The 25,781-nt window shown below is 50.1% G+C and overlaps 7 protein-coding genes across 7 annotated transcripts; 3 read left to right on the top strand and 4 right to left on the bottom strand.

The window, feature by feature from the left end:
* Window positions 1-156: 156 nt before the first annotated feature.
* N7500_002266 (3-keto-steroid reductase) lies at window positions 157-1,541 on the top strand (the record flags this gene model as incomplete). The annotated part of the gene is made up of 2 exons (XM_056673412.1): window positions 157-221; window positions 281-1,541. The coding sequence occupies 2 exons, from the start codon at window positions 157-159 to the stop codon at window positions 1,539-1,541; spliced, it is 1,326 nt and encodes a 441-aa protein (XP_056533937.1).
* Window positions 1,542-2,297: 756 nt separating this feature from the next.
* On the bottom strand, window positions 2,298-3,551 carry N7500_002265 (mannose-1-phosphate guanyltransferase; the record flags this gene model as incomplete). Its single annotated transcript, XM_056673411.1, has 4 exons — window positions 2,298-2,317; window positions 2,369-3,392; window positions 3,454-3,497; window positions 3,545-3,551. The coding sequence occupies 4 exons, from the start codon at window positions 3,549-3,551 to the stop codon at window positions 2,298-2,300; spliced, it is 1,095 nt and encodes a 364-aa protein (XP_056533936.1).
* A 589-nt stretch (window positions 3,552-4,140) lies between these two features.
* On the bottom strand, window positions 4,141-5,175 carry N7500_002264 (uncharacterized protein; the record flags this gene model as incomplete). The annotated part of the gene is made up of 1 exon (XM_056673410.1): window positions 4,141-5,175. One exon carries the CDS (start codon window positions 5,173-5,175, stop codon window positions 4,141-4,143), a length of 1,035 nt encoding a protein of 344 aa, XP_056533935.1.
* Window positions 5,176-5,963: 788 nt separating this feature from the next.
* On the top strand, window positions 5,964-8,590 carry N7500_002263 (i-AAA protease YME1; the record flags this gene model as incomplete). Its single annotated transcript, XM_056673409.1, has 5 exons — window positions 5,964-5,993; window positions 6,057-6,197; window positions 6,244-6,364; window positions 6,421-8,138; window positions 8,195-8,590. 5 exons carry the CDS (start codon window positions 5,964-5,966, stop codon window positions 8,588-8,590), a joined length of 2,406 nt encoding a protein of 801 aa, XP_056533934.1.
* A 1,183-nt stretch (window positions 8,591-9,773) lies between these two features.
* On the bottom strand, window positions 9,774-11,733 carry N7500_002262 (glycerol kinase; the record flags this gene model as incomplete). The annotated part of the gene is made up of 4 exons (XM_056673408.1): window positions 9,774-10,049; window positions 10,118-10,284; window positions 10,343-11,337; window positions 11,408-11,733. 4 exons carry the CDS (start codon window positions 11,731-11,733, stop codon window positions 9,774-9,776), a joined length of 1,764 nt encoding a protein of 587 aa, XP_056533933.1.
* Window positions 11,734-13,738: 2,005 nt separating this feature from the next.
* Window positions 13,739-14,850, bottom strand: N7500_002261 (DUF3429 domain-containing protein; the record flags this gene model as incomplete). Its single annotated transcript, XM_056673407.1, has 4 exons — window positions 13,739-14,161; window positions 14,235-14,459; window positions 14,526-14,573; window positions 14,638-14,850. 4 exons carry the CDS (start codon window positions 14,848-14,850, stop codon window positions 13,739-13,741), a joined length of 909 nt encoding a protein of 302 aa, XP_056533932.1.
* Window positions 14,851-15,925: 1,075 nt separating this feature from the next.
* N7500_002260 (membrane morphogenesis protein VPS13) lies at window positions 15,926-25,542 on the top strand (the record flags this gene model as incomplete). Its single annotated transcript, XM_056673406.1, has 4 exons — window positions 15,926-22,409; window positions 22,471-24,969; window positions 25,024-25,440; window positions 25,502-25,542. 4 exons carry the CDS (start codon window positions 15,926-15,928, stop codon window positions 25,540-25,542), a joined length of 9,441 nt encoding a protein of 3,146 aa, XP_056533931.1.
* Window positions 25,543-25,781: the final 239 nt, after the last annotated feature.

Raw genomic sequence — 25,781 nt, 5'->3', positions numbered from 1 at the left:
GACGGAGCAAATTGTCGTAGAACTTATTTGTTGCGACAAATAGCAACATCCACTCCAGCCTAAGCCAACTTCAACTGTTGGACTTCTTATCCCATAACCCCTATCTCCGATATCAAAAAAAGTGCCGAGTCAACAAAGTCACTGGAGCAATAAGCCATGGATCGGGTCGATTCCGCCAGTGAGCAATCCATGTTGTACATTCTGGTAACGGGAGCCAACAGGTATAATCTTCTCAATGACACTATCTTCAATTTCATATACTAACTTGGACCATTCATAGCGGTCTCGGATTCTCTATATGCTGCCGTCTTGCCGACGAATTCCTCTCCTCCCACCCAGAATCCGAATCTCTCACTATCATTTTTACAACTCGAAATGCGCGCAAAGCCCAAGACACAATTCGCCGACTAGAAGCACACCTAAAATCAACCTCCCCTTCCGCATCTGCCGCAGCACGCGTCCACTTCGTCTCAGAGAGCGTCGACCTCGGTGATCTCCGCTCAGTGCGCGAGCTTTCCCACAAACTAGTTCACACCCTCCCCCGACTCGACTCATTAGTCCTCAACGCTGGACTGGGCGGCTGGTCCGGCATCAATTGGCCCAGAGCCATTTGGGATGTATGCACAGATCTCCTCCACGCAGTTACCTGGCCATCCTACAAGCTCGCCCCGACGGGTGTGTTAACAGGCAAGCAAACAAAGACGGAAGAGGAGCCTGCACTTGGAGCTGTCTTTTGCGCAAATGTCTTCGGGCACTATATGCTGGCGCACAATGTGGCTCCGCTGCTGAAGCGGGCGCGCACCAACGGCCCCGGGCGTGTGGTCTGGGTCTCCAGTCTCGAGGCGACTTGGAACTTTTTCAAGGTCGACGACATTCAGGGCTTGCGCACTAATGCGCCGTATGAGTCCTCTAAGGCTCTCACTGATATCCTCGCGCTGACTTCCAATCTGCCAAGTACCGCTCCCTGGGCGGTCGAGAGCTTCTTGCAGTCTGAGACGGAGCTTGACACTCATGCTATCCACACAAATGCTCCCGACGCAACCCCGCGCATGTATCTCTCTCACCCTGGTATTTGCGCCACATCGATCATCCCGCTTATTCTTCCCCTTGCGTGGGCGATGATTGCTGCTTTCTGGGCTGCGCGGATGCTGGGTTCACCCTGGCATCCATTGTCTACTTACCTCGGCGCTTGCGCTCCGGTGTTCCTCGCGTTGGCATCGCAGGCTGATGTGGAAGCTGCCGAAGAGCCTTACCACCGGGCTGGTGGCGGTAGAGCTAAATGGGGCTCGTCTTGCGGGCGCCTTGGAATTGAAAGTGCGGTTTCTACTGAGGTCGACGGCTGGGGACATGGAGGTGTTGTCGGCACGCCTATTGTTGAGGCTGATCGACTCCGACGTCGTAAGCGTGGCGCGGAAGATCTTACCAAGGAAAAGAGGATAGAGTTCGAGGAACTTGGACGCCAGTGTTGGAAGCAGATGGAAGAATTGAGAATTCAATGGGATGAGATCCTGGATCAAGCGGAAGCTCGTTCCCAGAGATGATCTGAAGCAAAGAATGGCTTCGCCCAAGACTCGCATATGCTCAAGTCTCTGCTCCGGGTTTTCGCTGTTTGTCTGAGTCGAAGCAGAACAGCTTCAATGACCATATGTATACGCATTAAAACTATATATAATATTCCGTGTATGATACCTCTACAAAGATACCTGATGTGCACCTGAAGAATCGTGTTGAGAAGACCAACTGAACTTGCATCTTTTTTTTGCGAATTCCGCCTCCTATTATTTACATCAACAGAACCAGCCCCACGCCCATGTTCTCATTAAAACGGATATGGCATGAATTCCTTGCCCACCAATTGCCAGAAGATCAGCAGCGATAAAGATAAAAATTGGAAAAGAAATTGGAATCAAGACAAGCGGCCAAACGCAAGGGAGCGGGGATGTAGTGACGAAAGCCTCAATACGTAGCAGTAGAACGGGGATAACTTGAAGAATAAACGTAGAAAGAACAAGACTAAAAGGGGTTATTTCTTGCAAAACAGCCGAAATCGCACGCTTTCACCATCTAGGTTTCTGAGTGCATTGATCATCGGACGAAAGGAAGGAAGTTGCGAGGGCGATAAACCACCACGGAAGAAAGGCAGGCCGGCAACAGAAGAGAAGACAACGCAGTAAACGACTCCGGTTGTATGCATCAAGGAGGGCGGAGTGGAGGGTGTTATCGGCACGAGAGTTGAAGGGAGGTATTTCAAAAGGCATAGCGACGTGAAGGAAGAGAGGGGGGAGTAGGAAGGGGAATTACATGATGATCGCGGGAACTGGATAAACGATTAGTATAGGTTTGTGGCGATCGGTTAGAAAGAACTTACCATCAATGTTTTGCTTGATGCTCTTGTGGGGCAGAATTGAGCCACCGTTGACGTACACCTCGTCGGCGATGGTCACATCGTCTCCAAGAACAGTCACATTCTCCAGACGCGCCCAGCGACCAACAGAGCTGTTCCAGCCAACAATGGTGGACTTGATCCAAGCATGGTCCTTGACCTTGCAGTTCTCCATCACGACGCAGCGCTGCAGACGGACACCGTCACCAATGACGACGTTGGGACCAATGACCACGTTGGGACCGATACGGCAGTTCTTGCCGATCGTGGCGGAGGGGTCAACCATGACATTTCCGCCGTGCACGTAGGGCTCTGTGTGAGAGGCAAGCATCTTGGGGTTACGCTTGGCCAGAGAGGTCAGGTATAGGCAAGTACCGGTGAGGAAGTCCTTGGGTTGACCGACATCCATCCAGAAGCCCTCGAGATCGTAGGAGTGGAGCTGGCCCTCCTTACAGATGGCGGGGAAGGTCTCCTGCTCGATAGAGGTCGGGCGGAGATCAATGCGTTTTAGAACACTGGGGTTCAGAATGTAGATACCGGCGTTGATACGGTTGCCCACGAACTCAACGGGTTTCTCGACGAAGCGGTCGATGCGTGAGGCATGGTTGGGCTTGTGAACAACGACACCGTACTTAGAGGGCTCGTCGACCTTGGTGACAACAATGGTACCCTCATCGCCGTGGTTTTTGTGGAATTCGGCAAGCTGCTTAAAGGGGTAGTCGCAAATAACATCTGAGTTCAACACAAAGAAGGGCGTATCATCCTTTCCCAGGATCTCCTCCGCCAGCTTGAGCGGGCCAGCCGTGCCTAGCGGTTCGGACTCGACGGAGAACTCAATGTTGACACCGTATTGTTCTTCGTACTTCTTGAGAGCCGCGACCATGACATCCGGGCGGTAGTTGACGGCAAGAACGATATCAGTAACACCCGCAGCAGCCAAGCTCTCGACCTGGTGCAGGATCATGGGCCGGTTTCCGAACTCCACCAATGGCTTGGGAAGGGTAAGGGTCTAGATCAATTGAAAGCATTAGAATTGTCAAGTAGAGAAGCCCAAGAAAAGGAAGATTTACCAGAGGACGCAGACGGGTTCCAAACCCTCCAACAAGAATAAGAGCTATAGAGGGGTTAGCGGGGAAAGGCAAAAGCATTGAATATACATACCCTTCATGATGAATTGATATGAAAGAAAGTAGAAATTAGAGGAAAATTAAAGGCTAGGAGAAACAAAAGGAGAGAGACTCTCTGTTATTTAGGGAACACCTGGCCGTTGATGGATTTATTTTCGTCCAAGTGGGGGCACGTGAGTGGCGGTGATTGGAGGGGGACTCTGTTTGCGGGAAAAAGGGGGCCATATACTTCTTATTTTGGAGCCATCTTGCTGATGTTTTGAGATGTTTCTTTTTTCTTTTTTTTTTCTTCTTATTTTGAAATGAATGTGATATTTGATTTACATTCTTCCAAATACACTTCTTTGTTAAATGGTTGATAATTTTTTGCAAAGTGTCTCCTGAGGTCACCCTAGTTCAGCCCTCCAATGCTATTGCATGGTTACTACCGGATGCAGATGGCGTCCCCCGTGAAACTAAGGTCATGAGGTATCGCCCCCTGAAACTTGAGTGATGAGTACTAACTCTGGTGGATGTTTCCCTCGTCTCAGATATATTATTCCACAAGGTGTACGGAGTACTAAAAGATACATATTGTACTATCAAGCATATATTTTAACTATGTCCAAGTATTATTGTAAAGTAATTAAATTACTGCGTGTCCGGGGGCAGTCCACGTGGATGAGACATTCCAACCGAATCCGTCACAAATCGAAGTATCCAGTTTCGGACTCTTCGAGCCTTTAGAACCGGCTGATCATCGGGGGAGCTACTTTCGGGGATTTTGCCCTCGTAGAAGCCAGCTGCATCCGTCATATCCACCGGTTGTCGATGCAAAAGTTCGACCGTAGTCATCCCGCGGCGCAGACTTTGTCCATACACCCGAGCTTGGAATGTACTGAGCCCGACGGTTCGGAGCAAAATGATATCGCGGGGTCGAAGGGACGCCAGCGATCGACCCAGATCCGCTTCATTGTTCTTGGCAGCGGTCGGCTGCTCTGGCTTCAGCCAAAAATTGACCGCAAACCCAGCCCTTGTCTCGTCTCCAACGACGAGCTCGATAAGGTCCAACTCGGTCTTCCATTGTCGTGTGACTATCCGACGTGGAGGATGAACTGCTAGTACACCCACGATCATATTCACCGTCATTGTTTGCGGTGCGATGGACTGTATGTACTTGGCCGTGGGAAGGTCTTGCAAATCGCTGAGGGGTCCAGGGATATGGAGAATGTGAGGTGTCCTTGGGATATCTGGATTGTCCAATATCGTAGTGCTTGCTAACATGCTGTCCTCGCCCAAACTGCTCTCCTGCGTGGAATCTGCTACATACACATCTGAGCCAGCCAACTCGGAGGTTTCGTGGATGGCAAAAGAATGGTCATAGAATTGAAGAATCGAATCTTCTGGATATTCTGGCGCATCTGTCGCAACCGCCAGCTGATGCGAGATGAAAAAGGCTGGATCCTCATAACCTTGGAAAGAGTCGTAATTGTCACCTAGCTTATCGACTGATGGTGACCGTAACACCCTCCATCTTACAGGTGGTTGATCCAGGGATACCTGTTGTTCAGGACTCCTTGTATCCTCATAAAATGGAGGTATGGGCGTATTGAGGAGTTCATCTGTTTCCCAGTTCAGACTAGCTGGCAACGGAGCGCCTACCAAGAAGATATTTTTTCGAGGCATCTCTGCATTAGAGGGTAGAATCGGCTAAGGAGGGCTCTTGTCCTTTAGAAAGCACATAGGCTGGGGAATCCCTGAAGCCATTAATGCAGGGGTTGTCACAGAGCCATTTTGAAAAGCGTCAAGGATAAAACTCGTAGCCGTTAAGACGTAAGGATCAGACACGAACCTTGGAACCATAGCTTCTGTCAGCAGCGAGTGTACCTGGCTCTTTCCGGCCACTACTGGTACCTGTTACCTGTTACCAGTTTTCTCTGTCACATCAAGATCAAATGTCATAGGTAATTTGTCTGCATATTCGATGCTTCCCCGTCTTTTTTTTTTTTATTTCTTTTTTGCCGACTATCTATAAACCTGACAACGGGGAAGTTTCCATGAAAAAAACAAATAAGAATATATATAGGAGATCTGAGAAAATTACCAAAAGATTATACAACGTTAGCAGCCGACTAATTTGGTAGATAGGTCATACATTTGAAATGTTCTCTTCATTCCTTCGTAGACCTGATAAGAGCCCATGACGCTTGACATTATATTGTGCACGTGCCATGGAAGATCACGTGAGACATCTACGGTCGCCCATTCGGACATGAATCGCCGTCGCCCTTCGCCGCATCAAAGCGGAGCACACTATCGCCTTGCTCTCTCTATCTTCATTCTTGCGTCAGCGATGTCAGTCTCTTCAACTCGGCTTTAACATATTCAATTTCGCTTTTCAACTGTAGATTTGATCAAGAGGAGCACGCGCCCATCCTCGCACCCGGCCAAGTGCCGCTGTATATCGGACAGCTATGGCCTTCCAAGTCCCGATCCCCATGCCTGTGAGTACAACCTCGCGATTTCTCATCCAAATCTCAGAGCTGACCTAAGCAACTTGCTACTAGAATGTCGCTGCTGTGACATCGGATCTATGGCCTTCAATGTATAACGTCCTAGCCGCTCCCTGGAAGCAGACCGGCCGAACTCCGACGACGAATGTCAGCGAGTCTTTCAAGCGCAGTGCTAGCCTACAAGGAAATAAAACAGTATGGCATAGCCTATCATCCATTTGGCGTCACTCCATGCTAATAGAGACAGATCTCCAAATCCACGACCTTGCCTCAATACCTGGAAGGCGTTTCAATTGAAGCCCTACGAGCGGAGATTGTCAGCCGGCCTTCGCAACAAACATGGTCGTCATTGATGAATCGGAGTACATTTAGCCTGAGCAAATAGCCTTGATGGATCATATCTAACTATCGATTACAGACGACGCACTTCGGGCCACCTCATCTTTTACGTCGATCCGCCATGCTATCCCCGGAGCTCGTTCATACTCAACCCTAACTCCATTCCGCCTCAACTCCATACACACGGCTCCAAAGGTTAATGGACTTTCCAAGATACAGCAGCAACGGTTCTTGTTCGGGGGGTCCTGGCATCACATACTAGCTCAGAAGGAGAAGGTTGCCAACAAGAGCCCGAACAACGCAGATGCCCAAAATGCTTTCTATTCGGCCCTTTTGCGTGCCAAAATGCCGGGCATAGTTATCGAACGACACCGAAGCGGTTATTTTGCAGCGGATCCCACAACTGAAGCATTGGTTCAACAGGCCCAGTCAAGCCTTGGTGGCGCCGATGCTGGAGCTGGAGCTTTCACCGGGTCAAACCACAATTTGAGCCCCGAACAGCTCCAGGCAGTTGGTCAAGCGGTCGCTGCCCGGGCTACTGGCAGTCAAATCGGAATGGGAAAACAAAATGGTACAGGTGCCAAGGACGCTCCTCTTTACGTCGTGGTCGATGAGTCTCTCGGAAGCACAGTGTTCCGATGGGTCAAATTCTTGCTTATTTTCGGCTTTTTCACCTACATCTCTCTGGTCACGGTCACTATCTTGGTTGAAACCACTGGCGTTCTGAAGAACGTTCGAGGTGCGCAGGATAAGGAAGCTCAACCCGAGCAGCAAACGGCTCGCTTCAGTGATGTGCATGGCTGTGACGAAGCCAAAGATGAGCTGCAAGAGCTGGTGGAATTCCTCCTCAACCCAGAGCGTTTCTCTTCCCTGGGCGGTAAGCTGCCCAAGGGTGTTCTCTTGGTCGGTCCTCCCGGTACTGGTAAGACCTTGCTTGCGCGAGCTGTTGCTGGCGAAGCGGGTGTCCCGTTCTTCTACATGTCTGGATCTGAATTCGATGAGGTATACGTCGGTGTTGGTGCCAAGCGTGTTCGTGATTTGTTCGCTCAAGCTCGTAGCAAGTCTCCGGCTATCATCTTCATCGATGAACTGGATGCAATAGGTGGAAAGCGAAACGAGCGCGATGCTGCTTATGTCAAACAAACGCTCAACCAATTGCTCACGGAACTTGATGGATTCTCCCAGACTAGCGGTGTCATCATCATTGCTGCTACCAATTACCCTCAACTCTTGGACAAGGCCCTCACTCGACCTGGTCGGTTCGATCGTAGAGTCGTTGTGGACCTGCCTGATGTTCGTGGCCGAATGGACATCTTGAGACATCACATGAAGGAAATTCAGTTTAGCCCTGATGTTGACATCGGAGTCATTGCACGAGGTACTCCCGGCTTCTCCGGTGCTGATCTCGAGAACCTGGTCAACCAAGCTGCTGTTCATGCCAGCCGTGACCGCAAGGCCAATGTTGGTCCATTTGATTTCGATTGGGCCAAGGATAAGATCATGATGGGCGCTGAAGCTCGCAGTCGCATCATTCAAGATAAGGACAAGCTCTTGACTGCATACCACGAGGCTGGCCATGCCCTCGTTGCACACTTTTCTCCTTCATCCACTCCGCTGTATAAGATCACCATTGTACCTCGTGGTATGGCTCTTGGTATCACTCACTTCCTGCCGGAGATGGATACCGTGTCAAGGAACTACACCGAATACTTGGCGGATATCGCCGTTTCCATGGGCGGTAAGGCCGCCGAAGAGCTGGTTTTCGGTCACGACAATGTCACTAGTGGTATCTCAGCTGTAAGTCTTGGTGGCTGTCTTTTTGTTCTGTTTCTCGATACTAACGGCATCATTAGGATATTCAAAGTGCCACCGAGACGGCCTTCACGCTGATCACCCGGTTCGGGTATTCCAAAAAGCTCGGCAATGTCGACCTGTCCACAAACTACGACAGCTTATCATCAGAAACCAAGCAAGAGATTGAGATTGAAGTGCGCCGGCTGGTGGAGGAGGCCCGTGACCGAGCAACCAACATCCTAACCGAAAAGCGCCACGAACTAGAACTTTTGACCAAGGCCCTTATCGAATACGAGACGCTGACAAAGGAAGAAATGGAGCAGGTGCTGAAGGGCGAGAAGATCAACAAACTCACGTCCGCCCCTAGTGCGCCGCTGAAGCTTCCCGATGCCTTGCAGTCGGCCAATCTCAGCTCCTCTGCGGTGGCAGGGAGAGCACCCACGGTCAACGAATAAGTTCACCCCCAGATTCTGTACTCTCCCCTTTTTCATTCTTGTCTTATTCTCTTGCTCTACGAACACTCCCCCTACCTTGTTTTTCATCTGTGCATCCCCTCATCATTCGGGCGTCTATTGAAAATACCATATTTCCTTGGTTGTCTTTTCTCCATGTCTCAGATCCACGCTTCGTTGACTCTGGTTATCGGCTCGCCGCTTTTCTGCGTGCGCAATACCATTGAAGCTTGAATTGATCTCTGTACATATTCCCTGTACGACGTACGTTGTATGTGTATATCACAATGTATTGAATCGCGCCTGCCCACTCGAAATCGTAGCAGGCAATCCCTGGTCCAAGGCTTCCGTGCATATCTACCAGGTAGGGCATACAGTTCCAGGACATCCAATCCAAATACATCTAGCAAAACTCTGCTTGGCATTCTCGGGGAGTATGACTTCATCTGGACATCAGGCACTGATAACGTCAACCCCCTTCTCCACTGGTAATGATATCATGGTTCTTTTGTTCGGTTCGACGATCCATGGTGAACGAAACTGTTGTGTTTCCTTTTTTCTGTATTGAAATAGGAAGGCGCAACCCATCAGAGACAACATACTATACAACCCTATCTGTCGCGACTAGGAATCATTGGGATTCCCAGGGCCCCAGTGCAGGGTGATATTGAGATACACCAGTTGTGTGAATTCCCAGTTCAGATACAGTGTAAAGAGTAAGAGATGAGATATTTAGAATTTTTTTCTTATTTCTTCACAAAAACGGGTTGTATATACATGTGCCAAGTCGAGCTCGTTCTAAAAACAAGCCAACCGCAAAATGAAAAACGTAATACCCCCAGCTCTTTTTCTTGAAACCAATGACTCCCGTCATAACGGTCATGAAGGGGACAAGGGCGTCGGCAGACAACGCCTATTAGGACGGACTTTCTAGTCGGAAAATCTCTAAAAATGTATAAATGGAAAGACGAGGTGTCCAAATGCCCCCCTCGAAAGAAAAACAATCCGGGTATCCAAGAGAGAATATGCGCGATATCCGGCTGATATGATCTTCATGTAAACCTGTCTCAAGATCTCTCTTGTGCGTGTGTACGTATCGTGCATGGTGTGAGATGCACGAACTGGGCTGCGGGGTCGATGACGAAACCGATGGGAATCGTCTCACAGGAATATGTATAAAAGTTGTTTATTCGTCGTCGTCATGGTGTTCCTCTCTATCCTCATCGGCCATCCAGCCGCGGGACATCTCCACGGCCTTGGACCACTTTTTATACATGCGGCCGCTGGCTTTGACGGACATTTTTGGGGTGAAGGAGGCTCGGTTGGCGCGATTCATATGCTTAAGTTCGGCGAAATCCTTCCAAATATTGATGGCGAAACCGGCGGCGATTGCGGCGCCGAGGGCAGTGGTTTCGTGCATGGAGGGGCGTTCGACGGGGATTTGAATAATATCGGCTTGGGTCTAATGAATCATCACAGTGAGCGGTGTGGTCTGGGGGGTTTGATGAGGAAGATCTTTCTGAAACGTACCTGCATGCAAACGTCGGAATTACTCATGCCGCCGTCAACAGCCAGTTCTGTCAGGCTCTTGCCGCTGTCCATTGCCATGGCATCGAGAATGGCTTTCGTTTGGAAGCAGGCCGCTTCCATGGTTGCACGGGCAATGTGTCCCTTTTGTGTGTGGGCGGTGATTCCCCCTAGTAAAGGTTAGCAATGGAAGTTTCTGCGAGCTCCAGCACCGGGTTCGAGGCTTACAGATAGTTCCCTGGGCATCGTCGATCCAGTAAGGAGCAAAGAGACCACTGAACGCAGTGACGAAAATGCAGCCACCGCTATCCGGCACGCTGGCGGCCAAATCGCTGACCTTACGCGAGTCGCGGAAAAAGCCGAGGTTATTCATTAGGAAAGAGACACCACTGCCCGCCACGGCCACACTGCCTTCCAATGCGTAGACGGCCTTGCGGTCTCGCCCTAATTGGAAACCCACTGTGCCCAAGAGACCATGTTTCGAGATGACCGGCTTCTCACCCACGTTGTAGAGAAGGAAGCATCCGGTACCATAAGTGTTCTTAGCCATTCCGGGATTGAAGGCACAGTGGCCTACCAATGCTGAAGCCTGGTCACCCAGGCAGCTGGTGATGGGTACACCCTCTAGCGGCCCATCGGCCACTCTACCGAAACCCTCGGGATCGGCCGAGGGAAGAATTTCAGGCAGGCGTATCTTTTTTGGGTCAATGTCAAAGAACTTCAAGAGGCGATCGTCGTATTGGAGGGTTTCGAGGTTCATGAACATCGTTCGTGAGGCATTGGTCACATCCGTAACCAGACGCTTGTTCTGAGGACCCCCATTGAGGTTGTAGATGAGCCAGCTGTCGACGGTTCCAAATGCGGCCCGGCCATCGTCATATGCCGACTTGACATCGGGCAGATGGTCGAGCATCCATCGTAGCGTCACCGAGGAGGGGTATGTGGAGAGGGGTAGACCACAAATATTACGGAGGTCATCGGCGCCGGGCTTTTCCTTCAGTTCTCGTACCAGGTTGACGGTACGAGTATCGGTCCAAGTGATTGCATTATGCAGGGGCTCGCCGGTCTCCCAGTCCCAGACCAAGGCGGTTTCTCTTTGGCTGGTGATGCCAATGGCTTCAATGTCGGATGTGGTGTAGCCAAGGGCAAGGAAGGATTTCATGGCCTCCTCGATACAGATATAGACCGACTCCACCAATTCGTAAGGGTCTTGTTCGTGCCATCTGTGGGAGTGCGGGGCAATTAATATTCGAGTCGGGATTTGCAAAGAGAGAGTTTCGTTCAACCACCTACCCTGGGTGTTCATGAATTTGGCGGAATTCAGTTTGGTATTTAGCGATGGGAACGCCTGTACAGTCGAAGATGATGAATCGTGTGCTCGTTGTACCCTGGTCAATGGTACCAATGAATCGATGCTTCATTTCATCCTCATCCTGCTCATCCTGCAGCAAAGAACGGTCTCCATCGTCACTCTGTTTTGGACGATAGTTGAGGTTCAATTGTTGCCGTTGTTTGTCCTCAACATGCTGAAACACATGTTGTTCGGGGCCCTCGAAATCCTGGGCGGGTTCGGAGTCTCCATCGACGCTTTCAAAGTCCAACTCAAATGGGTTTCGCATCTTTCAAAATGGAAAAAAAAGAAAAAAAAAAGAGGTATTAAAGTGAGAAGACTGATTTTACTGTCCTCAAGGGTTTAGAGAGGGGAATGACGAAGGGGGAAGAGAACTACGAGGTGGCGGTGTTGAGATACGGGGACCAGCTCCCGTGGCAGAAAAGTGGAGCGTGACGTATCAGAGAAGTAGCCAGGTATAGAACGGGATGACAGTTATAAGAAAAGCGGACAAGTTGTCATTCGCAGATTGAGGTGTTGAGGTGTTGAGGTGTAGGTTGAGTAGGTCGCGTATATAGCCAAAAAAAAGGGTAGAGAAAGAAAGGAGAGAACCAAAGATCTTACAGAAAGCACCCAGGGGGCCCTCTTATCCAAAGGGGTGGACCATCTTGGAAAAAGCCCAGGTGGGGGGTGGAAAAAAAAAAGAGAGAGAAATCCGGTTCGGGGGATTTTTTTCTGATCAGAAGACCTCGTCACCTTTCCCCCCACTATTGGGCTCTTTATTAATAGCTTCAACTGCCAACTGGATAGATCTTTCCCTCGAACTTCAATTCAATTCTGTCCATCTCCCCTCTCTAGATTGTACATGGTCGAGATAGACTGATGTCTAGAGACTAGAGGTGTATAAATCTATTCGATCCCTAAACCCCATCTCTCCAAGCCCAGGCACTCCACAAGCCTCCGTCGATCGTACACATGACACGGTCCATTTTTCCCCTGCGGTCCCTTAGTTCTAGAACCCCCTTTTCCATTAGTCTACATTCTGTGCAGATTACTTGAATCATTCCTATTCATGGAGAAAATCCCACTAGGAAGAATTATATTGACTTAGTGAATGGGGAGTCCAGCCTATGGGGAAGAGAAGAGCAGAAAATAAGGAATGGGGAATCCCCATTCCCGGAAAGAGCGGGCTCTAGTCGCGGCCAAGAACATTCGAGCGCATCAAACCCCCTCTCTGGGGAACGGTGTCTGATCTCAACTCCCTACTTCCCGGATCTCATTTTGATTGATCAAAGATCCTGGTCTGAAGCATTGGGACATTGGGACATTGGCATTTATGCTTGATGTAGCATAGTCGAATCGCTAACTCATCGATACCGGGAAGATGACGTCTTCAGTACCAGGTTCTTCCCCATGGAGAACCGGTCATGGTGAACCGGCCTGATTGTCCTATGAGAGGCCCATTTTCGAGACGTGGAGATGAGGATCTTGTCAAACCTGCTAGGGACAGGGACGTGCGAGATGGAGATGAGAAGAAACAAGGGTAAAAAAAGGGCCAAAGAAAAAGACAAGAGAAGGCCGATCTAGGTGGATTCCCAGCATGTTTTCTGGCGCCATCGGGCGTTACTGTGTACCTCGCATGCAGCTCTCTCGCTTTACCTTCCCTAAACATTTTCAAGCCAAATCCCACTCCACCAGAGCGCATCTTTTCCGTAATATTCGGAAGCGTTTTGAGCTAGTTCTTCCAAAGATCTCTAGTCAATATTTTCGGCACCCCGTGACTCTATCAAGACCCACCCGAGTATCATTGTCCCGTTACATATTCCTTCTACCCCTCCACTCTGATGTGCGGCAACCCGACCAGGGAAGCCGATGATCACGCTTTATATAGATCCATGTATGGAATATGGATCTTGGTCCTTTTGCACCTCCCAAAACATATGTGTCGTCAAACGCGTGTAGTTGTTTGAATGCGTTTCGCCCCAAATTCTTTTTTTCCATGGGGCCCATACATGGGCCTCGTGATACTACCCAGGTCCTTGTACATCCCCAGACCCGTAACCCATTGATCTACTCCCCACTCGATGAGTGGTTCAAATCCTCTCAAAAGACAAAGAAAAACATTGCTACTTGGACGAGAACTCGGGTCTCCAACAATCAACACTCCAATTGAACAAAAGAAACTTTCAGTGGCCGCCCTAGTGCGTTCTGCGTATATTCTACAGGAAATCACGGGTAATGCAAACATAGAGATCAGTCTTGGGGCACACCCCTCGCCTTGTCAAAAGGCAAATTTACTCGGCATCCTCGATCTCGCTGCGACGGCGAGCCTCGGCCTCCTCCTTCTCCTTCTTCTGCAAGAAGATCAGAGCTCTGAACTTGTCATTGATGCTGTGCTCGGTGGTAATGGTCTGCTGGATCTGCTCACGGCCGATCAGGGTAGCCACGATGGAGGCACCGACGACGAAGGTCAGCACGAAACGGTACATGCCGTACCAGTGAGGAGCACGGCCAGCGGCGGCAGCACGCGCATCGTTGTAGTACAGGAAGGTGAAAGCGAGGAACTGGCTGATCAAAGCGTACTCGACGGGGAACATCAGAGTAGGCCAGGCCACAGCGGGGGCGATAACACCGGCGGCGTAGCGGCGGTAGCCGAACTTGCCGCCGTAGCCAGCCCATTCAAGACCCCAGTGGATGGCACCGAGGAAAGAAAGGATCTAACCATAAACGGCGATTAGTAAACTCTAATCGATTACTCAAGAGGTTTAGTCTAGACTCGGGATCACTCACAACGGCACCGTAGCCGACCTGGATGGGCTCAATCATGTGGAGCATCAACTCAGCGGTCTGACCGGAGAAGACCAGACCGTCACCGAGAGCAGCGGCACGATTGATCTCGTAGGAGAGGAAGACGGTCTGCAGAGAGGTGGCCAGGTAGGGGACGACACCAGCCATACCAAGATAAAGGGCCTCCTTGGGGACCCCAGTCAGGCTGAAGGTCTCCTTGATGACTTTCTACATTGCCGATTGCATAATTAGCATATGGAAGACTCGACTTCACGATCGAGTGTAGATACGTACCGCCTCGGACTTCATACCCGCCATAACATCGATATCGTCATCATCGTGCTATTGTACCGGCAATTAGCCATTGGATGCCTTTGCGCAAGTGCATACACATGTCGTCTCTTACCTTAGCCGAGGAAGACGAGTAGCGCACAAGAGCAGTGGTGACAGGCTTGTGAGCGGCGAGCGCGAAGCTCGACGAGGCGGGACGGAGCAGATTGCGGGCAGACGAGGTCATCTGGGCCTTGCAGATCTGGTTGCCCAGAGCGGAGCGAGCCACGGAAGCATTGGAGCTCGAGAATGCGCGGAGCGCAGAGCGGGCAGCGGCGTTGCGGAACATGGCGAGATATACAGCTTTTTTCGTTGTCGGGTTAGCAAGTCGCAGGAGAAAAGCCTCGGGTATGGCCGGAGAGCAGTGTGAATTGTGAACGCACCCAATTGGCCTTGAAAAAGCTAGACAAAAGTGGAAGAGTGGAGATGAAGGGTATAGACCCGGAAAGTGACTTGATCACAAAGTCGACGGCGTAGATTTTCCGGGGGGGGAACAAATAAGAATATCTAGAAATGAAGTGACCGAGTGATGAGGTGTGGTCTGCATTCGGGCGGACCGCAGCGACCCGAACTGCAAATCGTAGCTCGGGGCAAATATTTGAGCCTCAGGCATCAAAGCCGGCCAACTGGTCAGGTTCGGGGGCTGCTGCCCTAACGCTGGTTACGTCACTGGGGTAAACAAGTGTATCCCCCTGTACGATACAGTACTATTGCAGGTTCTTAAGTGCATTGCCTCGTGCTTCAACAGCCTTGATAACAGAATATATATTACCACTGGCCCCCAACTACCCACGTAGTGCCAAGTGTATTGTAGCTTGAGTATTGGGTACCTTTCAATTACTTTGGTAGTCGGGTATGATACCCGCCATTGGGCGTAATAAGCTGTACCTTGTTTGTACTGTGTACCTCCATACAACTTGCGTAACGGACATCACCTCTTTTAATCCACGCAATCAGGGTCATTAGCTTGACTTGGATACCTACCCAACACCATTCTCTCTTAATTTAGCGCTTGTGATTACTTTACGTTTTCCTTTCCTTGATCTGACACCTAGTCAGTCATCTAATCCGATTTCCGCTCTGCTTGGAGGGGAAGGGTTCCACCTCGGTATCGCGCGTGCTCCCAGCCCGCTTAGTTGGATGGCTTGGATGTCCCCTTTTCATCAGGGTTCTTGAAAGCAGATTTTTTACTGCGTAAGATCCCCTATTCATGAAGAAGCGTCCTTTTTCACTTTCGCTTGGATCGCGACTGACTTGGGAACGGCTTTCAATAACAGACTATCATCAAATCCTTGACCTACTGACATCCGCCCTGGCCATAGAGCCCAACCGCCAGGCCCGGTCTACGGCTGCTAGCCGCGAAAATGTTGGAGGGAGTGGTTGCTAATCTACTCAACCGGTTCCTGGGATACTACGTCAAGAACTTCGACGCGACCCAGCTCAACATCGGAATTTGGTCAGGCGATGTCAAGCTACGGAACCTTGAACTGCGCCGTGAAGCGCTCGATCAGCTACGCCTCCCTCTGAATGTCGTCGAAGGCCATCTCGGACAGCTCACACTATCCATTCCATGGTCAAATCTACGAGGCAAACCAGTGAAAGTCGAGATTGAAGATGTCTTCCTCCTCGCGGCACCCAGAGAAGATGCGGATTACGATCCCGAGGAGGAAGAAAAGAGAGAAAATGCGCTGAAGATGGAACGAATTGAGAGCGCCGAGATTCTGCGCGAGCGCAATGCGGAAGGCATGAGCCAAGAGGAACAGCGCCGGAACCAAAGCTTCACACAGAGCATGATCACGGCCGTGGTAGACAACCTGCAGATCTCTATCAAGAATGTGCACTTTCGCTACGAAGACTCTATCTCATCACCTGGGCATCCGTTTGCTGTCGGCGTGACACTGAAGGAATTGAGTGCTGTCAGCACGGACGGGGAATGGAATCCGACTTTTATTCAGTCTGACTCCAGTGTCACGCATAAGCTAGCCGTCCTCGGTGCTCTCTCAGTTTATTGGAATACAGATGCCACACTGCTCGGGACCGGGCGAGGCTCCGATATAGGCGCAGAGGCCCAGGGAATCAGCCGTGCTGAGTTGATGGAAAAACTGAAGACTGCCATTGATGCCGACGAAGGAAATCAATTTATGCTACGTCCCGTCAGTGGTCGTGCCGGACTAGAGATGAACAAGTCAGGCAAATATGATCGGCCTGCAATCAAAGCACGCCTGCTATTCGATGAGCTTGGCTTCGTTCTTGATGACAAACAATATCGCGATGCGTTGATGCTGGTCGATTTGTTCCATTATTTCATCCGACACCAGGAATATAAGAAAATCCAGCCCAAGGCATCACCAAAAGAAGACCCTGGGGCATGGATGAGATTCGCAGGAGAAGCCGTTCTTAGTAAGATCCACGAACGCAACAGACGCTGGACCTGGGACTATATCAAGGAGCGCAGAGATGACCGCATCGCGTACATTGCCTTGTTCAAGAAAAGAAAGAAGGAAGAAGCCTTCACACCCGAAGAAACCAAGCAAATGCAGAAGCTGGAAGCAAAACTCAGCTACGAGGATATCCGATTCTGGCGCTCACTTGCGAGAAATCAACTACGAAAAGAAAACGTTGGGGTGAAGAAGCCTGCAGGACAGCAATCATGGTCTGCCTGGCTCTGGGGGGCCAAGAAAGAAGAGTCCGAGGAGACCACCATGACCGAAGAACAGCGGCAAGAGCTGTATAACGCCATTGACTGGGACGAAAAGAAAGCTATCGCCGAGAGTGTGGATGTGCCCCGCGAATGGGTTAAGCTTCAAGTCAATTGGAGTCTTCGTGCTGGTAGCTTCACCCTGATCCAGGACCCTCACGGGTCAGCCAATGAAGTCATGAAGCTGGTGTTTGACAATTTCCGAGCCAAAGCACTTCAACGCCATGATTCTTATCTCCTTGACCTTGACCTCGGAGGACTGAAGATGTATGATGGCACCACTGCCGGGACTCTTTATCCCCAGATTGTCAAGGTCAAGGATTCTCCACCTGAACCCAAGAAAATTCAAGAGCTAGGCGATGACGACGATGATATTGCTTCCCAAGCTAGCGCAGACGATCTTCAGGATGAAGACAGTTTGTTCCACCTGCAGCTGGAAAAGAACCCGCTCGACAGTGATGCTGATACAGCGGTGAAGGTCAAGCTGAAGAGTATTGAGGTAATTTACAACCCTCGATTCCTCGTGGGAATTGTCCAATTCTTCGAGCCGCCTGAAAGACACATGGAGTCGATTGGTGCTCTATTAGACACCGCAGGTGCCACTGTCGAAGGACTACGCCAGCAAACCCGGGCAGGCCTCGAGTTTGCCTTGCAAGAGCACAAGAAGGTTGACGCTCAGTTTGATATTCACGCACCCTTGATCATTGTCCCAGAAAGTATCACACAGCCAAGTTCACTTTGCTTGATTATCGACGCCGGTCATGCCAGTGTCAACAGCGAGTTAGTCGACCGCCAAGCGATGCGGGATCTTCAGTCCAAGCAGAAGCAACAGTATGAAGAGGACGATTACAAGAAACTCGAGCATCTGCTGTACGATCGCTTCCTCATCAAACTGGACTCCACACAAGTCCTCATAGGGCCTGGAATTGAAGCAACCAAAGCGCAGCTTAACACCAATGTCAAGTCTAGGAATTTCCACATAATTGACCGCATCAATGTCGACTTTGCCCTGGAGATGTGTATCGTACCGAAAGTGACACAGCTTACCCGAACACGCATCTCAGGGCATCTGCCAGAGCTTCATGCGTCAATATCAGACACTAAATACAAGGGTCTCATGAAATTGATTGATATTGCAATCCCGCAATTCGATGCAGAAAAGTCTGCCTCTGATCCAGTTACCGCAGCAATAGCCAAGGAAGAAGCAGCCATAGCCACACGAGCTAGATCATCATCCTTCCAACCATCAGCCCAGCGTGACCTTCCTGTTGTGGATGATGACGAGGAGGAGGACGTCGAAGCAGAAAACGAGCAGGCGAAGAAAGCCGTGGATACACCGACTAATATCCACCGCCGAGACTTCGAGTTCAAATTCACTGTGGGCCGTCTTCGTGGCTCACTCTTCCGTGCTGACCCCCATGACCCGCAGCGGGATCAGTTGCTAGTTGAACTGGTTGCTGAAGGATTTGAGCTGGACTTCTATATGCGTCCCTATGACATGGTCGCCGAGGTCGTTCTGAAATCTTTGAGCGTGGATGATTACATTGAGGAGAATCCGGTTCCTGAATTCAAAAGAATTATCTCTTCTAAAGGCTTTGATGCCGACGAAGACAAGGACCTGTTCCAGCTGAAGATGGTGCGGGTCAAACCTGAGTCTCCCGAGTTTGACTCAACGTATGAAGGGGTTGCCATGAACCTTGACATATCGGTCTCGACTATCAATCTTGTCGTGACCAGGAAAACACTTCTCACGCTTCTAGACTTCATCCTTCTCACATTCACAGATCCTCAACAACCGTCTGAACCCAACCCAGAAACAGACAAGACCATTGAAGGAACACCCAATGTAGACGAAAAGCCCGAGCAAGCTGGGAAGCTTCGTATCAGGGCTAATCTCAAAAGTATTGCTCTCATCCTTAATAATGATGGAGTTCGCTTGGCAACCTTGAGTTTGAACACTGCCGACGTCGGTATCTTCCTCGTGGGCAGCTCAATGCTCATTCAGTCTCGGATAGGCAGCCTGAGTTTGGTTGACGATGTCAACCTAGGTGCCGCGGAGGACTCTGATATTCGGCGTCTTCTAACGATAGAAGGAGATAACTTCGCAGACTTCAAGTACGAGACCTTTGACCCCGAGAGCGACACCTACCCTGGCTATGATTCCGAGGTCTATCTACGGTCTGGTTCAATCAAGATCAATTTCCTGGAAGAGCCCTACCGGAAGATTATCAACTTCCTCGTCAAGTTTGGCAAGATGCAAGCCATTTTCAATGCAGCCCGCCAAGCCGCTGCCAGTCAGGCTAACCAACTTCAGGAGAATGCCTCCCGTGTGCGGCTTGATATTATTGTGAAGACACCAATTGTAGTTTTCCCTCGTGCCATGAAGGATGGTCGCCCTCGAGACACAATCACTGCTCACCTCGGTGAAATCTATGCCAAGAATGAATTTGTCCCCATGGAAGAAGGGAAAGATAGCCCTGCTGTCAATGTCATCTCCACTGGTGTCCGCAATATTCGCCTTACCTCGAAATTCCATTTCGAAGATGGCACAGCCGAGGAGCTGGAGATGATTCAGAAGGTGAACTTGGAGTTTAGCATTTGCTATCTGGAGCACCAAGCAAACAACCCACGCCCAGACATGGAAATCGAGGGTTCTTTGTCTCCCATCAACCTTCGTATCTCCCAAAACCAGCTCAAATTCTTGCTGGAGCTGTCAAACTCGATACCGGGTGCATTTGCCACAGATGCCGAACAGCAAGAGCTTGAGGCCATGGAGTCTTTGCCGCCGTCGGTGACTGAACCTACAAGGGATGCTACTTCAAAGGCCGTACAGGCACAAAATGGCCCGGGAGGAGCACCCGCTGATGACATCGAAAATAAAGAGACTTGGGTACGACTTGACATGATCTTCAAGGTCGACAGTGTCGGCTTGGAACTTATCCTAGCAAATGACGATCAGCCCATCGGTCACCTGGAAGACTCGAGTCTGTCCAAGTTTTCTCTGAATGACACTCGAGTCAAGTTGCGCATGTTAACTGATGGCTCATTGGAGTCAGAGCTTCTCATTCATTCCTTCTCAATCCGCGATAGTCGCAAACAGGACTCGAACAAGTTCAGAAACATCATGTCTTTGATCAACAACGATGTCCAGCAGCAGTTCATGGCTAGCGTCTCTATGTCTGGGGGCCCAGAGAAGCATCTCGTTGCTATGTTGACTATTGACAGCCCTCGTATCATTTTTGCTTTGGATTATCTGTCTGCTTTGCAGTCATTCAGCCAGTCTGCATTTGCCTCTGAAGAACCAGTAGAGGTGGTGGAGGATGAGAGCGACTCGCCCGAGGAGTCTGAATCAGGGTCTGATACTGCTGCAACTCCTGACAAGGCTATAACCGAAGCTTCTTCGGGCGATGCCACAGGAGCGGCCATGACCGTATCATTCCGGGTAAACCTTGTCGACGCCCAAGTGATCATGGTGGCCAACCCTGCCATTCCTCACTCCGAAGCTATCGTCCTTGGTACCAAGGAAGTGCTTATCTCTCACCAAAATGTGTCGACTCTCCAGATCCAAAAAGTGGGCATGTTCCTGTGCCGCATGGATAAGTTTGAGACGTCTCGACTCCGCATTCTGGATGATTTCACACTTGAAATGTCCATCGATAACCGAGCGCAAGAAAAGGGATCTGCTCTGACCTCCATCGAGGTGCATCTTGAACCTCTGGTCCTTCGCTTATCTCTGCGTGATATTCTTATGGCAATCCAGATTGTCAACAAAGCCTCTGAGATGAGGGCTCAGACTTCCCAGCCGGTTGAGGGCGGAGACGCGAAGAAAATCACGGATGCTAAAACAACCAGAGGGCGTTCGACCAGCAAGGCGTCCTCTACCATTGCTAAGAGAGCTCGTCGCCTGAGTCAAGGCGTTGCAAACCTGGATAAGGCAATTACGCCACAAAGTTCTGTTCTTCTAAAGCGCGAAGAGATTTCTGCCAAGATCGACGGAGTTAGAGTTATTCTTATTGGCGACCTACACGATCTACCTTTGCTCGATTGGAGCGTCAAGAAATTTAACGTCGATGTGCGCGACTGGTCATCAACGCTGAATGCCGATACAACTTTTGAAACGTTCTTAAATGTGTACAACTTCTCGAAGTCGGCCTGGGAGCCGCTGATCGAGCCCTGGCAGTTGGGATTCCATCTGGCGAAGGAGGTCAACCCAGATATCTTCTCTTTCGATGTGTATTCGCACAAGACAATGGAACTTACTGTAACATCCGCCACGATTGCACTCGCATCCAAATCTTTCCAGTTCCTCTCTACACACGAGGATGTTCTTTCCAAGCCAAGAGGCGCTGATGCTCCATACAGGATCCGTAACTATACTGGATTTGACCTGAGAGTTTGGGCCGATGTCAGCGCAGGAGAAGAAGGCCCAGCGGCAAAACTTCATGATGGCGAAGAATCACCATGGCGATTCGAAGATTCCACCGCTGTCCGTGAGACATTGACACCAGAAGGCCACGGCGGAGTGGTTGGTGTCAAATTGGAAGGCAGTGGCTTTGATAGTATCAGCCGCATTCCTGTCGTACGCGAAGGCGAGACTATCTACGCTCTGAAGCCGAAGCAAGAAAATGTTCTTCACCGGCTACTTGTGGAAGTCAAGCTGGGACCCGACAATGTTAAGTACATCACATTCCGCTCGCCACTTCTTATCGAGAACAACACTCAAATTCCCGTGGAAATGGGCATTTTCAGCCCCGGAGAAGGCCACTTATTGAAGATCGAGAAGATTTTGCCTGGTGATGCAAGACCGGCACCTGTCGGATCAGCATATCTCCATTCTGTTGTTGTTCGTCCCGACCAGGGCTTCGGATATGACTGGTCAGGTGAGCGACTGTTCTGGAAGGACCTCATTAGGCGACCCACACGCACTGTCAAGTGCGTCAGCGAAAGCGGAGGGCAATCTCCTCCGTTCTATTTCCAAGTCAATGCAACGTATGACAGCAAAGATTCTTTGACGAGCGTGTATCCATACATGAGAATCCGGATATTTGCTCCCGTCGAGATTCAGAACCTCTTGCCCTATGACTTCAAGTACCGCATCTATGACAAGAATACCAAGAAGGATTGGACGAACTTCCTGAGGAAGGGGGGGCGTCAGCCCGGTCCACGTCGTGGAGCTGTCCCACTTACTGTTGCTTAGCATTGATCTGCAAGATACGGTCTTCCGGCAGAGTGAGTTCGCTATCGTTAATGGCAATGCTCAAGACTACCGCAGAGAGCATACTTTGTCTCTTAAGGATGAGCGAGGTCTTCAACTGAAGTTACAGCTTCATTACTTTAACATTCCCAACAGCGGTGGTGCTTTCAAGGTTTCTGTGTACAGCCCTTACCTTATCTTGAACAAGACTGGTCTTCCCATGGACATTCAGAGCAAAGCATTCCTTCAGTCTGCGAGAAATGCTGCTGGTCAAGGACTCAGAGCTGATCCAAGAGATGAGGGCCGTGCACTCCCATATATGTACTCTTATGCCACTGAGGATCAGCGAAACCGATCTATCTTAAAGGTCAGCGATTCTGCATGGAGCAAGCCGCAGAGTTTTGAGGCTATTGGTAGTACATTTGAGGTTATCTTCCCTGATCGCCAGGGTAGATCTGAGTTCCACTCCGGAGTGTCTGTTGCCGAAGGCGAGGGCAAGTACAAGTTGACCAAGGTGGTCACTCTTGCTCCACGCTTCATCTTAAAGAGCAAGCTCAATGAAGATCTTCTGGTGCGCGAGCCAGGCTCATCCAACGTACTCCAGGTTCAAAACGGACAGTTGGTACCACTTCATTTCCTTCGTCAAGTGCAAGAAAAGCAGCTGTGCCTCTGCTTCCCCGGTGTCAACAACCAGTGGTCTTCTCCTTTCAACATCGCAGATGTTGGAACTGTGCACGTTAAATTGGCCAAGGCCAACCAGCGGCAGAAGCTGATCAAGGTTGATATTATCTTGGAAGGAGCAACTCTTTTCTTGCACTTCAGCATCGAGTCTCGCAACTGGCCGTTTTCCATGCGTAACGAAAGCGATATGGAGTTCATTTTCTACCAAGCCAATCCAAATGTGGAAGATGATGATGAAGACGACCAGACTAGCGGCTGGAGGCCAATCCGGTATCGGATTCCCCCGCGGAGTATCATGCCGTATGCATGGGACTACCCAGCGACGAAGAATAAGTCGCTCGTGTTGACATGCCAGGGCAAAGAGCGCCATATCAAGCTTGCTGAGATAGGTAACCTGATCCCAATGCGGATTCCACCTTCGCAGCCTGGCGGATTCCAGAAGATTATTGACATCAGCATTGCTGCTGATGGTCCCACTCAGACCCTCGTGCTGTCCAACTTCAAACCGTCAAAGAGCATGTACAAGCAACAAAGAGGACAACCTTCCCAGACCGGCACGAACACTGGGTTCGAGGTCAAGGAAATGCACTCGGACGTCAACTTCAAGGCCCAACTTCGCCTGGGCGGCATTGGAATCTCATTGATCAACCAGAACCTGAAAGAGCTGTTGTATCTCACATTCCGTGAGATTGAGATCAAGTTTAGGGAGTCGAGATTGTACCAGACTCTGAACACTACAATCAAGTGGATCCAGATCGATAATCAACTCTATGGTGGAATTTTCCCCATCTTGCTTTACCCTAGCGTTGTTCCGAAGACTGGCAAGGAGATGGAAGCACACCCGATTTTCCATGCAATGGTTACACGGGTTAAGGACGACTCATATGGTGTTCTCTATATCAAGTACGCGACATTACTATTGCAGCAAATGACACTCGAACTGGATGAGGACTTTGTCTTTGCCATGCTCGACTTTGTCAAGATTCCGGGTGCTTCGTGGACAGAGGAACAAGAAGGCAAACTGTGTGATGAAGACCTCAACATTCCCGAGCCGCAACAGGCAGACAATGGTCAGGATGTATATTTCGAGCTCCTTCACCTCCAGCCCATGCAGGTGGATATCTCTTTCATGCGTACCGAGCACGTCAATGTGGAAGATGCTATGCAACCCTCTAACCCGTTGATGTTCTTTGTCAACGTCATGACAATGTCAATGGGTAATGTTAATGATGCGCCTGTCCGACTCAACGCTCTGATGCTCGAGAATGCGCGTGTCTCTTTCCCCAGCCTCGTCGGCAATATCCGTGCACACTACACTCAAGAATTCTTGCGCCAGATCCATATCATTCTTGGTTCGGCCGACTTCTTGGGTAACCCTGTCGGTTTGTTCAACAATGTCAGCTCTGGTGTGGCCGCCATCTTCTATGAGCCATATCAAGGCCTGGTCATGACTGACCGTCCCCAAGAGCTTGGTATGGGTATCGCAAAAGGCGCTACAAGTTTTGTCAAGAAATCCGTCTTTGGGTTTTCGGACAGTATGGCCAAGCTCACTGGAAGTATGTCGAAGGGTCTCGCCGCTGCTACTCTTGATAAGGAATTCCAAACCCAGCGCCGGATGTCCAAGGTGCGCAACCGTCCCAAGCACGCGCTGTATGGAATCACGGCTGGTGGCAATGCATTTGCAACTAGTCTAGCAAGCGGCATCGGTGGATTGGCACGCCATCCACTTCAAGGTGCCGAGAAAGAAGGTATCCAAGGATTCTTCAAGGGTGTTGGAAAGGGTGTTCTTGGATTGGCCACCAAGCCAGCAATTGGTGCATTCGATCTTGCCTCCAGTAAGTTGACCCATTTTCTTTCTTTGCTATTCATGACTAACATTTCTCTACTAGATCTGGCAGAAGGCGTTCGCAACACCACTACCGTTTTCGATGCCGAAGGTCTCGACCGCGTTCGCCTCACCCGCTTCATTGGTACCGACGGTATTGTGCGCCCATACTCGCAACGTGAAGCTCTCGGCCAGTTCTGGCTGAAGACCACAGACGACGGCAAATACTTCAACGAGGACTACATTGCCCACCTAGAACTTCCTGGTCGAGATATGCTAGTCTTGTTGACGTACGCACGCATCACGCTAGTGCGCACGAAGAAGTTGTACACTGAATGGGATATCCGTCTCACGGATATCCAGACCATCTCCAAGGAGCGCACGGGAATGAGCATCACGCTCAAGGGTGGTGCCAACGGACCTTTCATTCCCGTACAAGACGAAAGCTCACGGAACTGGCTGTATAGACAGATTGCTGTTGGTAAGTGTTTACCTACATGATGCTACATAATGCCGTATGCTAATCAAATGCCTTCTTCCAGCGGTCAATGCTTTCAACGAGAAGTATAATGCCAGGGGATAGAGGAAGAGGTACTTACTTCCCTGGGATTCTTAACGATGCTATGAGATGGACTGCTTTCATTTTTGGGACGGGGATTATCAAAATTCACAGAGCATATGAATGATAAATTGCTCTCGGCTTCTCAGGTTGTTCCATTAGTACATAAGTTACCACTTTTCCTTCATTCTAGCCTGCTTTTGTGGCTATTTTTCGCCCTTCTTCCTTTATGTATACAGCGATGGATTTGGGTTTTGTGCAAT

The sequence above is a fragment of the Penicillium coprophilum genome (genome assembly GCF_028826855.1).
Source record: "Penicillium coprophilum strain IBT 35676 chromosome Unknown utg000002l_segment0_segment1, whole genome shotgun sequence".
In the NCBI taxonomy this organism is placed as follows: Eukaryota; Fungi; Ascomycota; class Eurotiomycetes; order Eurotiales; family Aspergillaceae; genus Penicillium; species Penicillium coprophilum.
The sequence above is the reverse complement of the archived record's forward strand: the minus strand, read 5'-3'. Positions and strand labels throughout refer to the sequence as shown.